Source organism: Stegodyphus dumicola, chromosome 12 (assembly GCF_044657685.1).
Source record: "Stegodyphus dumicola isolate Sdum_Otavi_A_Nest chromosome 12, ASM4465768v1".
NCBI lineage: Eukaryota > Metazoa > Arthropoda > Arachnida > Araneae > Eresidae > Stegodyphus > Stegodyphus dumicola.
The window spans coordinates 83,685,842-83,703,331 of record NC_140779.1 but is presented as its reverse complement, the minus strand read 5'-3'; the positions used below and the strand labels follow the sequence as shown (position 1 = coordinate 83,703,331).

Here is a 17,490-nt window from a genome sequence, read left to right as displayed (position 1 = left end):
TAGCACTTGTGCTGAAATGTTATATGGTGCAACCCTCCGTCTGCCAGGTGAATTCTTTCACCCAGAATCTACTCCAGTTATCGACCCTCCAACATTCCTTCAACGTTTACGTGAGACCGTGAGCAATACCTCGCAAACCCCAGCATCTTCGCATAACCAGCCAAGCTATTTTGTACATCCTGCGCCTGAGACATCTTCGCACGTATTCGTGCGCAACGATGCAATTAAGCCAACTTTAACACCTTCATATGATGGTCAATTCAAAGTTGTCAAACGAACACCGAAACATTTCACCATCTGCAATGGCAAACAATCGGTGATTGGAATCGATCGTCTCGAACCAGCATTTCTAATGCAAGATCCAACAACTTCCTCATCAACATCACTCCCGGAAGAAAGCTTACATCCCGTTAAAGAGCAACCTAAAAACTACCAGATCTGGAAGAAAGGTTAAATTTAGTCCAAAGTACTTATAACGTACCGATGGTACTGGGGGGGGAGTACTGTGGCGTTCCGACAGATACTTCAACTTCTATTAATGAGATGGCGCCACGTGTAAAATCCAGTTCTTAATTGGAGCAGCAAAGCGACGTCATGACTCACTCGGACTTCTCGTCAGACAACTGTACGCGACGGTAGCATGAACTGTGTTCCGAGCTCTGCGTTGATCTCTGCAATGTAATTTAAATTGTAATTTAGTACTTAATATATTCTTTTGTTATAGGAGATTGTCTACTCTTATTTTCTTTAATTATATCATGCATTAAGCACACGACCACCAAAGTTTAAAGGTATATTAACAGTTATATAACAAGCGCCAAATTTTCGGACGTCGCCTTTTGGGGATCGTTCAAGACATCGTTTGGATGGTAATCTTTTCCAAAGCTTTGTCAATAAAGCTTTCAAACTGCACTCCGTGTTTTGTTCACTGAAGCAATTAACCTGTTAACCATGCTTTTGTATCTCTTCATTTTACAAAAAAAATTAGTTAACGTAAGCGGTAAACTATTCACTGTAGTCTTTACACAGGCAATCTCTCGTTACTTGTCATGCTAGCACTACAGCAACGAAATGTGAATTGAAAACAAGTATTTAAGCTCAATATATCCAAAGCACAGAGGATTCTATTTTCCAAATTTGAACTGGTGAAAGTTTTGTAATGTATTTGGTGAGTTTCAGTATTGGAGCGTAAGCTTTCGAACACTTTTTAAAGGAACTAAACGTTCAATTTAAAAATTTTTAATGGCATGCCTTAGAGCGATCGACAAATCTTTAAAAATATTAAATATTAATGTGTAATTGTGAAAAAATGAGTTGTGGTCAAATATTGGAGCATAAATTTTTAACCGCTAAGAATACTTTATAAAATGTGCGGCCTCCTTTTACGTTTATAGCTGATCAAGTCTTCAAGCATGGATCTAACAATATTTTGAGTTTATTTTTTCCTAATGTATGGTGGATTTTTGCTAAATCTTTTTGGAGGGAGGGAAAGGATACTTATTCAATTATGTCTTGCAAGTGAACCTGAATATACTCAATAAAATTGATGTCCGGACTTTAGGGAGACATTTTGATTTCGGGAATTTTATACTAAATATACTATTATGAACATTATGCTTGAGATTATTTTTCCCAGAAAGTTTGTGCGATAGTATGCCATTATTTTGAGCGCTTTGTTAAATCTTTAATTTAAGATACCTAAATAAGATTCATTTTGCCGTTAAAATGCATATACTAACGAAATATATGGCTTTCTCTACGATGTTTGACCCCCCACCATTTTTCGAGTGATTAAGATCACTATATACTTAGTTCGGCGAACGGGCTGGCTGCATGTGTTTTTGTGGTTTTCCTTATGCAGTATGAAAGCAAACTAGTTTCCCTTAGTTCTCCACGATCTTCCTCTTTGCCTTTCCACATATAAATATTTTACTGAAAGGATAATATTTCTCTTTGCAGATTTGTTACGAATTCGTTGGATTCTAAAGCCGATTTACCGGTTTTAGGGTTAAAGTATTTCTAATTACCCATCTTCCTACGTTTCTCATTGTAGTCGAGGGGAAAAGTCGCCGAACATTGCTAGTTCCGCTTGTGTTCGATTTCAGGCGAATGGGCTTGTCACATGGGCGTCTTCGTGGTTTTTGCCGTACTGATACTAATCAGTTTCTCTTAGCCCCACACGATGGCGTCCCTTAGCATGCTTTTCCATTATCAAATGTACGAACCATCTTCGTTTGCTCGGAGGCTGTTTATGGTTTTCTTATCAACCACACATTTTTATGCCATTTCGGAATTATATTAGGTGCAGATTTGCTTACGTTCAACAGGGTCCACCAGCGGTCGACTCTTAAAGTCGCTGAACACTGGTAGTTTGACCGGAGTACGATTTCAGGTGAACGGGTTGGTTGCATGGGATTTCTCGCGGTTTTACTCATGTGTACTGTGGATACGAGCCAGATTCGCTTAAATTCGTCTACTAAGGCATCCCTTCCCTTAGATAGCCCTTGGGTGCTTTGTTATCAAATCTAAATCAACAGTTCATCTATTTTCAACTAGGTTTTTCCACAATTCTAGAGAATAAGTTTTCTCGCATGAAGAGTATCTAGGAATTATTTCCACCAAATTTATAGTAGATTCTCAACCTTAAACTTTCTTTCCAGGCTTAAAAATCTATTTCATAGCATTTTGCAAGAAGTCTTCCAGAACTAGTGTTCATCACGTTATAGCAGTTTTCCAACACCTTTAACTCTAGTGCGTCAGTGGCTGAGAGGTTAAGACGTTTCAACACTGCTATTTAACCCGGTTCGAATCCTGGCAAGTGTGCTGGCTGCATGAGTGGATTACTTGATTTCAGCAAGTGTAACAAATATGCGCCAGCTTCCTTAAAACAAATCTTGGAAAACATACCTTCACTTAAGCCCTCGTATGCTTTGCCATATCCTATATCCAAACGTATTAACCTCTCCGAACCGTAATGTGTTTTTAAAGATCGAAATTAGTCTCAGTAATGTTAGACAACTTGTTTTCCCTCTATATGCTAAATTTAAGCGAACTGTTAAGATCACATGTATGTACATGAAATTCATTTTAATTGCATCAAATTATGATTTTAACTCATTGCAACTAAATTGTTGACAATAACTTATCTAACCTATATTGTTTTATCAAAGATTATTTGTATAGAAATTTCCCTCATTAGTCTTGGTAAGCGATAAAAATGCAACCATTGTGAAAGCATTATCTAAAACATTTGCTACTTTTTCTCTTCATATTAAAACTCCTAGAGTTGTCTGAAAGTGATATTTTAAGTTATTGAAAGTATCTTTTTCAGGAACTTAAACTATTTAAAGGAACTAAAGGATGATGTAGCTCTTTTACAGTATTTGGATGTGCGTTACATTTATGATTTGAGGGTAAAAAACATGAAGGATAAATATACTGACATGTAAGTTATTCTGTTATTTTTACGAAATAGTGTAGAACCTTGTTGCTAGGTTTTAACATCCGCTTGTTTTACAGTGTGAATTCTTCCTCTGGAGCTTGCACGCAGCTGTACGAAAACTTCAATACTGTTCTCGTACCATACCCAGGTGAGTAAATAGCCTGTAATTTTATTATCAATCGTAGAAGTTAAATTTTGTGTCTTGAAAGATGATTGAAAATCTGCCCTTTTAGAGGTAGATTATGCTATACTAGTTTGTAAACGGCGAAAATTAAGTTACTATCAGTTGACAAAACACTTCGAATTTTTAGAAACTGCCGTACTAAATAAGGATTTAGTTTATACTTGGGCTAATCGAAAGGTTTTGGCACTACCTTAAATTCTTTCTCTGTATCAGATGTGGCAGCCTTGTACAGTGTTCTGTGAGGACTGCTCATGCCGATGAATTAGCTGCGTACAGCTGTGGCCTTTCGTATTTCACAAGATTGGAAGTTCCTAATGCATTTTGTCATGGCAAGCGCAGATCTCTGGATGTATTACAGATGATGCCCACCTCGAGGAGGTGGAGAGGCAACAACGTTCTGTATAGAGACAGAAACATCACAGTCGCAAAGCAGTACTCGGTGGGTTTTTTGTCTCGGCTAGCGATGGTCGTTATGAGGTACCTTGTCGGAGCAATTCTGAGTTAAACTGGCGATAGCTCCACTTTAGGCCTTGGGGCAGGATAATTCCAAACCTATGTACTACAGATAACTGAATTTCAAACTCAATTTGGGTAGAACCGTAATAAAACAGTTTAAATTTTGGTGTGCATTTGGAATGAAACATTTAACCCTGCGTCTGTTTCGCAAACATCTTGAAAATCGTTTACACAGAGTCCGATTTCATCTGCACAACTTAATGGGTTTTTCACAAAATACGACCTGGATTCCTCTAGCTGTTGTGGCATTCGCAACACTGTTTGAAATCAGTCTGCCAATATTTTAATACCCTATATATAGTCATAATTTAGTGGCATGTTGATTTCTTTATTTTCAATTTGAAAATATTTTGTGCTGAAAGAAACTCTGAATTAGATCTAAAAACAACGAATCTGAAGTGCTAAAGATGCCGGTAAAGTTTTTCTTGTTTTCACTAGAAAACTAGTTCTCACTATATTATATAAGACTAGTAAAACTAGTCTTTTATAATATAAAATAAACTAATTTGGTCTAATGAACTCTTAATTTGAAAAGAATAAAAGTCCTTCGAAGCATCGTATTGTTAGTGAATCACCTTACGTGTTATTATAGTGAAGGGTAAAATAATATTCAGCCTCTTCTATATATGTTTCCAGAATTTGTGATGCTTCAAAAGAAATATGTTTATGTAATACAGACGGGAAAATGACACAGGAGCAATTATCTGATTTTCTCATACTTCTAATAACGTTAATGGGAAAATTCTGTAACAAACAGCGACATCTAAATCTAAAGCAATAGTTATTCAGTTTAATATGAAACTACAATATTACATAAAAGTGCTTGATATAATTGTTGAAATGTGTTTTAAAAAATCAATGTTCCATTCTTAGAAGTTTTTGGCATGGATAGATATAAATCCATGGCTGCACATTCTTCCCCGCAGCATTTAATTTCAATTTGTTCTGAATCATTAATAAAAAATCATGCTTCCAAGAGCAAAACTTTAATCAATCTATAATGTAATGAAAGCGATAATCGTGGAAAATTTTCATATTTTAACTAAAAGCTAATTCTCTGAATTTTGTTCCAGGTATCGAGTATTTTATAGCGTACCATTATAATCCAGATCCTGAAAAACTACATTACGACTGGACTCAGGTACGTCTGTGTTTTTAAATTAGAAGGAAACCGCAGGCTGTGTGAGAAACGTGACCTGAACGTTTAGTTCAAAGTTGGAGACCCAAGATTTGTCCTGCCTTTTCTCGAAAGACTAGTGTCAAATTGTAACATTTCAAAGAATTTGATAAATTGCACAAAATTGAAAAGGGTTTCTTCTCATTTAACGGGGCGCTACTTCAGCCGCACGTAAACGTTTGCACAAATTTAAGGTTATATCAAAATGACAGTCGTAATGATGGTGCCCACAAAAGTTCTTATCGACCATTTTCGAAAACGCTGGACGTAGACATGTACTTCCGAGTAAAAAATGTTTCAAATGATGCAAATGAAAATGCTTTCCCATTTTAAAATTTAAAGACCAATATTGCAAATTGCGACATGAAATTTCTACCAATTTTTACTAATTTTTTCTACGTTCTTCTGGTGACCAATTTATGAAAATGTTTTAGTCAACAATAAAGTTCTAAAGGTTTGAATCCCTTACGAAAGATTGACCGAGCTATTTAATTCAAAAATTTGTCATTTCTGACCTCATTTTTAATTTACATTGAAGGGTCTGTTAATAAATTGGAATAATCGATATTCCTTAAACGGGGCCTCTGAGCGGTAAAGTCGCCGAACACTGGTAGTTCCGTCCGAGGTTGACATCCTATGAACCAACTGGGTGTTTGGTGTTTTGTGGTTTTTCCCGCGTGCAACACGTATACGAACCAATTTCCCTTAAAAAGCTTTCCATGAAGACAATCCTCTCGTTATGAAGATAGCCCTCGAGGTTTTGCCGGAATCTCATAAATCAAACCAACTTCCTCTTAAACGACATTTAATGTTCTTTTGTGATTTACTCGTCTTTAGTTTTGTTATATTATTTGGCCGAAAGAATTTTTACTGAAGTTTTCGCGTAATCTTTCAAAGTCGAAACATTACTTGGTATTCTCATGAAGTTTTGTTCCTTCAGAATCTTAATTCGAGAAACGTACAAAAATTCCATCCGTAGGAAATATTTATTTTTAAGTGCTGCAGATGACACAAGTTGGCTGCGTGCTGAAACTGAAGCTTGCCTGTGTTTTCTAGAACGCGAATTGTACAAGATTCTGGAAATAAGATTTCCATTTTGAAAGCAATTTACATGAACACTTTGCATAAAATGCTTGTCACCTAACCTCTTAATATCAGAAGCATTTTTGTAAACTGATAATTGTACTTTAATTACGTATAATTGCAAACATTTTGCTCTTTAATTTGTTTACAGGCCTTGAATATATTCGAATTTAATACAAAGCATCAGTGTCAATTTTGTTCGTACGGGACTCCTGCTTTTGTGCTTCATATTTTGAACAGACTCCAAAAATTTTATAGCGTAGTATACGGACCAGAAGAACGTATAAAAAGTTCTTTTAGTTTTATCAACCGACTTTTGCAAACTCGGTTGACTTGCATGATTTCAACTCCAAACCTAAGGCTTTTCATTTACCGAAAAAACGGCAAGAGGTCATTGAATATGATGGTGACAATACAGCCCTAGGAGTTGGAGTTTGCACTTCCCTATTCATACCGAAAGCGAGAACTTCTGCACGTACTTCAGTAATAATCGGACTTATAATCTATCGCTCTGAGAAGTGGGAATTTATGAAATAAGTACTTACCATGGTTTCTACGGTTGGTATCATTGTATGTAATATAAAAGGATAAAGCTGCAGTGATTAATCTTGTTTACTTCCACTCGCAGTTGAAAGTACGTCAGTACATCTAGAACCAAAGATTACGAAAATAAAAGCTCGGTAAGAACTTTTGTGGCCACCGGCCATAAGGATAGTGGTTATTTTATTAAATTACAGGTAAATAAAGACAAGTACAGAAATTCCCGTAAGCGTTCATAAAAAAAATTGTAGCCGATAGATGTACTGAAATTTATGTTTAACAATTTTCTCAACGTGAGCTTTCGACACCAGAAGTAAAAGCTAAGTTATCAGAAACTTAAACGAGCGCGAAACTCGAAACTAACATTCACTCTGTAAACTTTTCCAGCTCGCTGCATAATTTTCCGTTGATGCGCCATTTTTCTTCCGTAGTTGTAAAAATAGTTGTTTTCAAACGTTTTTCAAAATGAATGTCACCTTTATCTTGGAAAAATTTAATAGTGATATCTCGTCTTTCCGCAATTGCCAAACCATATCTTCTCTCCCTTTAGAAAAAAACCACTTTGAATATAAGCTAAATCTCAAACTGGGAGGCTGAAAGTAATTATTCACCGTGACGTTCATGACACAGCTACCTGTAAGGTGGCAAAATTTTTAACATTCAGCTCACAATGGCGGGTTGCCACTTCAGTAAGTTTAGAAGTATTTTAAAGTAAATGCTCGAATTTAACTGTAATTTAAATCAATTTGTACAACATCTAATGAATCCAGTAACTTGAAAAATTAACACTTTAGTTTGTAATCTTAAGTTTAAGCTTTTATTGTTGAATATTTTGCCTAGTTATTTTGTACAGCTTATAATTTTACAATCAATTATTTCAGAAAAAAGTAGGCGTCGAATTGAAACTACCTACAACTGATGTTGTTGTTCCACCTGGCATAAATTTTTCAAAGTACAAGGTAAAAGATTTTTGAAAATTAATAAAGTGTTTAGCACCTTGCATGTAAATTATAAAACGTTTTAATAGCTTCCGTTCTAGTCTTATCGAATTGGTAAAATTAATACTTTAAATAAACTTTAAAAACTTAAATTACTTAGTCACCTTAAAGAAATGTTGATGAAATCTCAGTATGTGTTAAAATAGCCACTGCAATCCCTTCGGCGAAATTTGAAAGTTGGTGGAAATTATGAAAACCTGGCGGTAACCTTTAAAACGATGAGAACGCACTCGTATACGTGTTTAATGTACGCAAGGCAAAGCCTACACTACGCCAAAATTGTCCAGCCGTTTTCTAAAAGGAAATGGATGACTTTCTACCATAGGGAGACAAATATTTTTCTCATCCTATGTATTGTCACGACATGAATATTTATCGGTAAACAATTATCAGCAAATCAAAAGAAACCGAACACAATTTAAAATGGGAATTTAAAGATGCATTTAAAATACACTATTCTATTTTCATACTATATTTTGATGCATTACCGTTATCGTGTGTACGGAGATTTGTTTTCGTTTGAACATCAGAACTGCTGAAATTCGGCACTGCAAATATAGACATGTATATTGCTGGATTTACAAATTTGCCTATTCTGACCGCTGATCTTCCGATTTGGGGGCACTCTCTGAGCTGCTCGCTTTAATCAAGTATTGAAGTCTCGTACGTAAACCAGAATTATGATGCTCTTGTTCGAAACGCTTATAGCGAACCTATTCATCGCCGCCTATTTTCCTAATTGTTGAAGAAAGTTAAAATTAGTATCTGCAAAGCGTTAAGCCATAATAAAGTGGGAAAATGATTTACTCAAAATGCCATTTCATAGACCTGCAGGAAACCATTAGCTATGTAGTATTCGTTTTGAAACTTCCTGTCTGTTACTAATCAGCAACGACAAGCTGCTAATTTAGTTGAAATATTAAATTTTCAAAAACCCCTTCAGAACTGCAAAGGAAAAAATTCTGCACCTGCAGCGCTTGGCTAACGTCTGCGCTCCTGCTTTAAGGACATTTTACAGCAAATGGCTGTGCAAAGGGAGTTCAACAGAACTCTCCGTAACTAAAATTGCATCTTAGTTTTAACCCTCGCAGCTTGCCTTACAATTTGCTTGACCTTCAGGTCTGAGCGGGTAACGTAAAAGGCAAGGCTTAAGAAATAGAAATTGAAATCGCAAACTTCCTACTTGAGACAAGGTTTGATCGCAAGAAAATATTGTCAGCTAATGCTAGTTATGTTCAACTATCAAAGCCGTAAACTATTTCTGAGAGCAGATTTAATATTTCAACTAAATCAGCAACCAGTCGTTGCAATTAGTAAGACAGGAAGTTTGTTACTAATCGCAACTATACCGACGATATCTTGCTATTATTATTGATAAAAATATATGCGAATCCAAATTTCCCTGTATTTTGGAATAATGGTCTCTTGATTTCCAGGTTAACCGCATTAAAAATCTCTAGTAACACAAGCTTGCTATTCTGAAGGCAGAACTTTCTTATGAATGCCCAATGTTGTTGCAACCAATGGCATGCAAAAATTAGCTTTACCATATAATAATCTCGCCCGTATTACCCTTCATTCAACTAATATCCGCAAACTAGCACCGTGTTAAAGTTCCTTAAAAGTGTATTTCGTGTCGAAACATGGAGTTGCTTAACCATATTTTGGAATTTTCCAGTTTATAATTTTCAAACCATCCAACTTGGCTACAAATTTTTGTCTTAGCTTTAATTTTAATACTCGATTTTTCATTTGAAAGATGACTCTACATTGATGGAAATCTTTAGTTTCTCATGAAATGAGTCAGAATTCAGTTTTAAGCATTTAAACTTGGGGTTTGGACATACCTGCTTATGCAATTGCAGGTGGGTGTGCCCAGTAATTGTGCCTGTTAATCACGCTGCAATTGACGAAGGAAGAAATTTCTTCCGTAAAATACCACTGAAATTTAATTTTAAAATTAGAAGTTATACCGTAAATACTTTAAACCATGTCGACTGAAAAGTTTCCCTAAACTGTATGTCGGGGGCGAATTTCGAAGCAAGAGATTTCGAGATTTGATGGACCTATTGGTAAAGGAAATATTGTAATGTCTAGGTGATCTATGTTGGTTGTTGGTTCTAAAAACATGAATAAATTAAAGCTTTTTAGATTTTAACCTGTCTCAAATTTGAATCGCAATTACACACTCGTAATTTCCAGCAGAGATGTTAGTTCTGTCTTAATTTATCAGAAAGGTAACATTTTCTTCTGCTTTACGTTAGAGTAGCTTAAATTGTAGAAAACAGTACTTCATCCAATTCTATTTCCAGTAAATGACGGGGCTGCTTATATACGTTTTCTCCCGTGTGTAAGATGAATATGCAGCAATTTTTCATAGGAAGTCTGCCATAAAATCTTTCCTCTTCTGCACAATAGCTTCAGTGTGATTTGTGAACTTGCAGTACGATTAAAAATTATCTATAACAAAGTAATTGGTTTTTAAAAATAAAATCGTTCTTTATTTCTTATTCAGTTTCCTCGTCACTATTTCTAGCATAAATTTAAGAAAATGAGTTAAATTAAAATTATATGCTTCTACCATCCATTCTATAACGTTCTAAAATGGAATGACCAGTTCTAAGTAATACATAAATTTTAAAATAATGAATGATAAATGATGCATGGATAACTTAATGTACTACCTTATATTCAGGAAACGATGTAACGTTTTCGTGAAGATGCTGAATAAAGTGCATGTAAGAATTGTAAACTTGAATCCCTAAATATTATAAACATGGGGTAACTTTGGTATTTTCCAGGAATGGAGTGTTCCTAAACTGACGCAAAATTATCTACAGCTTCTATTGGCCTACGTGACTTCCAGTAAGTATAATTAAAATTATTTCTATTGATAAGCATCTCCAGTAACATTTGTGATAAAAGTTAAATAATTGATAAAAAGCGGAACTCATTTGCTTTTAGAACTAAATCATTAGCTTGTGCATATATTAAGATTTTTATATTATTGGTTAACATTTTTAGTTAGTATAGTCGCTGTTTATTTTCAAATCGGGAGTTACTGAAATGTTGGTGCTTCACTGACCTAATCATAACAGGTAACTTAAACATTCTTTGGAAACTGAAATTTTTCTGTTAATCTACAACTTATTTACTCATAACCCAAGGACAATTAAGATTATCGAATAAACCATTTAAGTTTATAACCTTTCCATGTAAGAAATTCGAAACCTTATCGAAACAGCTTGAAAGCAAAATCTGGGTCCTAGAACATCATTGTACATGATATTCTTATGCTAATTTTAAGCTAATAACATGCTAAAATGCTTAAGCTTATGAAGGCTATCTAAAACTATAAAAATTAAAGTAGAAGATGCTAGATAATATACAGCTTTTACAACAAAGTAATCCACAAATTCTAACTTCAAACAAATTGTGTAATAAATATGCAATGTGTAGTAAATTGTTTATAATTTTTTCCAGAACAAGGAGTTCTTATACATTGCGTTATTGGGTGCGATCGAACACCATTCTTCATATCCCTTTTACGCTTATCGCTTTGGGCCGATGGTTTGATCCATGCATCTTTGAGTCCTATAGAAATGGCCTATTTAACTATAGGTTATGATTGGTACCTTTTCGGGTAAGCATTGCTGAATGGAACGTAAGTGGTAACATTTAGAGATCTTGCATATTTTTCTTGTATGATATAGAATCTCATCTGATCGAAATTTATTTGCAGACATGATTTACCGAAACGTATTCAGGACAGGTGCGAGGTAATAATTTTCTCCTCCAATTATGAACTTTCTAATAGTGAATTAATGTTTTGTAAAAACTTTCTCTGTATCTTGCTGTTTAGACTAAATGATCGAATTTAGCTACGCTTTGTCAATACTCTGTATAGTGTTATCTTAACAACATATAAACCCTTGGGCTTGCTGTATCTTGCTGTTTAGACTAAATGATCGAATTTAGCTACGCTTTGTCAATACTCTGTATAGTGTTATCTTAACAACATATAAACCCTTGGGCAAACCAGAGTGCTGAAGCACCTACAACTTTCAGAAATGTAAATGGATTAGTAAGGGGCACCTAGCTCGCGGGCGAGTGCCCAGAGGGTCCATGCGTTAAGAAAGCCCTAACTGATTATTTACAAATATTAATTCCTGTGCACGATTAATTCACAAGTGTTGAACTTCTTTACTAGTTAATATGCCATTCCTTTCAATCACTGCAACAGTAGTCGAGTGGATGAAGCTGCTGTGCTTTGGTAGTTCGACCCAGTTTCGAACCCTAGTGAATGTTCCGACTGCAACGGTGTTAATGCCGATTTATTTTCTTTGTAACGTGCATACGGGCCACTTGCTTTAAAAGTCCTCCTTAAAAAGACATCCCTTGTCTTACGTAGATAAACCGTATAATTCGTGATTCACAATACTAAACTCTTTTCTCTGAATATTCATGAAATTTTCAGCAATCGTTGTATTTAACGAATTTTTAATACTCGGTTTCAGTGCCCATCAGTTTTCAAATTTCTGCTAGGATGTTTATGGGAACCAATTCTTTACCCGGAATATACTTAGAATGCAACAGTATGGTACTTAATGCTATTACATATTTTCAATGGTAATGGAATGTAATAAATATGGAAACAAATATACAATACTTGGCTTTAATTACACAAAAATTTTAATATTGATGGGTAGTTAACCATGACAACCGATTAATGAAGAATGATATAATCTTGTAGCTTTACTTCAGTTGGTTACAAAATATTATTGGTTAACATTTTTATGAATCATTGTTAAATTATCGGTAAGTGTACCCATCCTTCTTGAATATATTTTTATTCTTAATGTGGAGAAAATAGCAGCAACGGAGAGTGATCTTGGAGGCGACATAAGGAGAGGTGAAACTGCACACTTGTCCGATTCAGGATAATAGTTCTAGTTACGTTTAATCCTTATTAATTTGAAGTTTAGACTCTGAATTTGAAATTATTAGATCAAGCCAATAACTTCAATGTAAATATCTGAATCATTAGCATTACGAAGTGATTTTCTTGTAGATAAACGTTTTTGATGCATCGCAAGAATCTTGAAACATTAATTTCTGACAACAATCTTACTGGGAGCATTAATTCTTGGATAAGTTTAGGGTATGTAAGCGATTATTTTTAGGATGGAAACTGGTGGTAACAGAATAGTGAAGCAAAAAGCTATTTCAAATTAAATTTAGAAATGTTATTTACATATTTTACATGTATAAGCATGATTTCCGTATGGGTGTTTTGGAGACCACAGGCAAGAATTCGAAAAATAACTCCGTGCTAATAATTTCCACTTGCATTAAGTATACTATATCAATCCAAATTAAAATGGGTTTTTGGAAATTAAAGGGACCATATTATGTATTTTGCCCATATTTTCACATCCAGCTTCTGTCATTCGCAAGATTTAAAATTATATAGCTTCTTTTTGCCTCTGTCACGCTCTCATAATTTTGTGAAACTATTTCATTCAAACTAAAAATATTTTATTATGAAACAGATTAAAAGAAATTATGTATTTTTTGATTCTTTGCGAAATATATTATAGAAACATTAAGTTCAAAGCTTTAACGAAATTTTTTCAAATTCTCATAACTCTCATATTACAGATAATGCACTTAGGATTTAACATCCTCGATTATTTTACATCGGACCAGTTCATGGCAAGGTAAGTAAATTTTGAAGAATCAAATTATATTACAGATGCTGTTATCAAATTTCATATTCAAACCGTCCAGTAATTTAACTTCCAGAATTGGTTGCACTAAGACTGGACATCACAGCGCCATACTTCTAGGATTAATTTTTATGGGCTACAACAGCATGGTGGGCATATTCTCTGGTCACTCCGTGAATAGGCGAATAGGCTTGTAGATGTTCGTTACATACATTCCTATTTCTAACCATCTTAAAGCTATGCACAGATTCCAGTATAAAAAATCGATGAAACTGGCAAACTGCATCTTTGCGTGAGAACCAGCATTTCCTGTTTACACAAATATTCGAAATTACTTTCACAAGAATCTTGAGCAACTATTTATTATTCCATGATGTATTCTCAAATGTTTGTTACATGTACTTCGCAGTCCGTGGTCCTATATAACGCAACTCGATCTTGGTGGTACCCAAGTTGGGTAAAATAGGCACATTTAATCACCTCGCGAAGGGAAAAGTAGTGTTGTGGAGAAAGCTCCAAATTAAGAAATGCTGATTAATATATCGTTTTGATGCACATTTAAAGTGCTTCACGGCCTTTCGAGTACAAAATTTTTAGGTTTGAAATTCATTCTGGATTTATGATTTTGGGACATGATTAAAAATATCGCAGCGAACCATGTATTAATACTAAGAATTTAAAAAATGCGCACACAGATTTAGATCTGTTTATTTTCGTTTAGTAGTTCTTTGCAGTGTTGCCAGACCTTGCGATTTTTTCGCAAATTTGTGACTTTTGACAAACTTGTGCTATTAAAATTTTAATATTTGCAATTTTGCGAAATTTTTGCGACATCCATCATTTTCTTATGCTACTTTTGCGACATCAAAGAGTATTTTAATATATCGTAAAATGCTTTTATGTTAAAATGTATCAACTAGAAATAATTTATATTAAAGCTGTTTATATAGGCTTAACAGAACTTGGCGTCTGGTAATCTCGCTTACATGTGGATTTCGCTTTAAAAGGCTGCATAGCCTGACGCCGGTATAACGAGAAAAGTACAAAGGAAGTGAAAGTGCTTCGGGACCTCTCCCCACACATGCAGGTTATTATATTGAAGACTGCTGGGTGCCTGGACATGCTGGCATCAAAGGCGATGAACTCGCCGATATCACAGCAAAATCTGCTGATATTACCTCAGAAAATGCTGTCCCTTTTACAGACATACGAATTGCATCAGAGCAAAGATCTTGTCCAGGTGGTAAGAATTCTGGGAATGCCAAACTCTGAACAAATTAAGGCGGGTAAAACCCAATTTGGAGTACTGGGAGTCGAGAGGGAATCTGAAGGAGGATGTACTGCTGACTCGCCTTCGCATTGGTCATTGCAGACTGACACATTAGTATCTCTTGAAAGGAGATAATGAGCCTATTTGGCACTTGCAACGTTCTCGTTTCAGTCAATCGTATTTCAACCTGCTGTCCCGCTTTTAGTCAGAAACGTGAAATTTATTTTAACTCTACGAATGTCATCTTAACAGATCTCATTGGAAGAAACTTTCACATCAACCTTATAAGATTTTTAAGATTTCGTATGTCTGTAAAAGGGACAGCATTTTCTGAGGTAATATCAGATTTTGCTGTGATATCGGCGAGTTCATCGCCATTGATGCCAGCATGTCCAGGCACCCAGCAGTCTTCAATATAATAACCTGCATGTGTGGGGGAGAGGTCCCGAAGCACTTTTTTCACTTCCTTTGTACTTCTCTCGTTATACCGGCGTCAGGCTGTGCAGCCTTTTATATATCTTTTTACCATATGATTTGAACTACATTTTATCCTGCTCTACCTGTTGCTAGAGCATTTCTATCATTTCTCCATGCCTTCATCTCATTGGAATAAGCTCCCACATCAACCTCATAAGTTTTTAAGACATCCTTTTTTACCATACGATTTGAAGTTATTTCCCTTTTATCCTGATCTACCTGTTGCTAGAGTGAATGGACATTTCAAAGTCATTTCTCCATGCCTTCATCAGTATCTTAGATCCATTTCATCAATTCACTTGATAGTGTGTTTTGATCTTGAATTTTACTCAAGATTTGTCTGGCGCAAAATAACCCTCGAAGTTTTGTGCCATTAAAAAATTAACCAACCAACTTGACAGTGACAGCGCATAGTCTTGCATACTTTCTCTGTACCCATCAAAATGCTCATTATATATGTTAACCATGGAGATTTTCTAAATGCATAGCTCGAACATATCTGCAATATGCAGCTTCAATTACAATGTTAAATAAGACTTGCGGCGTGTAATGCAATACAAATTAATATATACCGTATATATTAATACAAAGTTAAAAAAAAAAGCTTGCACACATTCGAAAATCCGTGCTTCGAATTTTAATCTAATATGGAACCAAGAGACCTTTTTCAAGCCTATTCAGCTTTCTCTTCTAGTTAGAATGTAGTTCTACGGTATTGTATATAAACCCTTTCTTTTGCCTGAATTTAAACCACCTTCCTGAAATTTTATCTGAAGTGGAAGCGGAATGTTTATCAAATCAACGTCATGTTTATTATGACAATGTTTGCATTAATTTTGTTGTTTGACTTCTGAATTAGTATTTGTTCGGCGTGTTATTGTGTCTTAAACTATTTGACAACTTAACAAAATTATAACGTGATTCTCTTTTACAGGAAACCTGGTGAAAAACCTGCAGAAAAGGATCAGAAAATTCCACGTGCAAATGACCGTAAGAAGAAGCTCGAAACGGTACGGAAACTTTTTTTGGAGGCTTACGGTGAAATGATAAAAGCAACTGATGAACCTCCTAAAGAAACACCGCCCGAAGAGGGCTTAAAGGATCAACCTCCTAAAGAAACACCGCCCGAAGAGGGCTTAAAGACTAGTAACTGATCTAAATCGACTGGCTGTTATTATAACATTTCCTGAATTTATGAACGCTGGCCATTACATTTTAATGCCGAGAATTTAATTTTTTTTAATATTTAATAAATCGAAGTTAATTTTATCACGAAATCTGAATTTTTGTGATTTTAATCGTAAACCTTATTCTAGTATCTCTTACCATCTTCTATACAATACCTCAAATAAATTTTATTTCTTAACCTGTTGCTGTTTTTCCTCATTAAAACACTTCCTCAGAAGCCAATTCATTATCCGATTCTAATAAATCTTTAATATCACGCAAATTCCATCTGATATTCATTCTTTGAATATTCTATGTGTTAGGTTTATTCAAAATACTTGGAGAATAAGATTTTTGCGAGATGGTAGAAATTAAATAAGTCGATCTGATATTTATTATACTATCAGGCTAATTTGCCTCTCGTTTCTTTTATAAATTTGTAAGTTCCAAAACTCAATTGTTTACGAAGCTCTCTTACATTTAAACTTTTAAAACGTCGGAATTTCATTCGGAAATTTTTCTCATTCAGAAATTTGAATATCATGTTGGTCACAAACAGCATAATTCTGTAACTTAAAGTATAATTCAGTTCCCTACATAGCTTAAAAGACGTTAGTGATGAAATATTGGTTTGCTAATAATCTAAACTTCATCTCAATGAACGAGTCTTTACAGCAAAGTTTAGTCTTATTGACAGGGTCATATGACTCTACAGTTGCTCGAAAGTGTCCTAAGCTCTGACTGCAGAACACAAATGACATTCGCTCTTAACGTTTTACTGCCTTTTTTGTTTTCTGAAGTGTTTCATATCTTAAGCGAGCATCTAGAGGATTTGCAGAGTTTAAATTTGTTTAAGAATATCTAATTTAAAACTATGTAGAACTAGTTACTCTTTGCCTAATGTTCT

The 17,490-nt window shown here is 34.8% G+C and overlaps 1 protein-coding gene across 2 annotated transcripts in view; it reads left to right on the top strand.

Moving 5' to 3' along the window:
* LOC146993707 (phosphatidylinositol-3,5-bisphosphate 3-phosphatase MTMR14-like) overlaps positions 1-16,782 on the top strand; it is a 30,997-nt gene extending 14,215 nt beyond the window's left edge. Inside the window, exons 7-15 of one of the 2 annotated variants that reach the window (XM_085806658.1) lie at positions 3,332-3,445; positions 3,520-3,590; positions 5,216-5,283; positions 7,824-7,901; positions 10,742-10,805; positions 11,424-11,583; positions 11,683-11,719; positions 13,602-13,660; positions 16,351-16,782. In XM_085806658.1, coding sequence (XP_085662784.1) covers positions 3,332-3,445; positions 3,520-3,590; positions 5,216-5,283; positions 7,824-7,901; positions 10,742-10,805; positions 11,424-11,583; positions 11,683-11,719; positions 13,602-13,660; positions 16,351-16,570 — 871 coding nt within the window. In that variant the 3' untranslated portion in view covers positions 16,571-16,782. The remainder of the gene's footprint in view (positions 1-3,331; positions 3,446-3,519; positions 3,591-5,215; positions 5,284-7,823; positions 7,902-10,741; positions 10,806-11,423; positions 11,584-11,682; positions 11,720-13,601; positions 13,661-16,350) is intronic. The other variant, XM_085806659.1, reaches the window with a different exon arrangement.
* Positions 16,783-17,490: the final 708 nt, after the last annotated feature.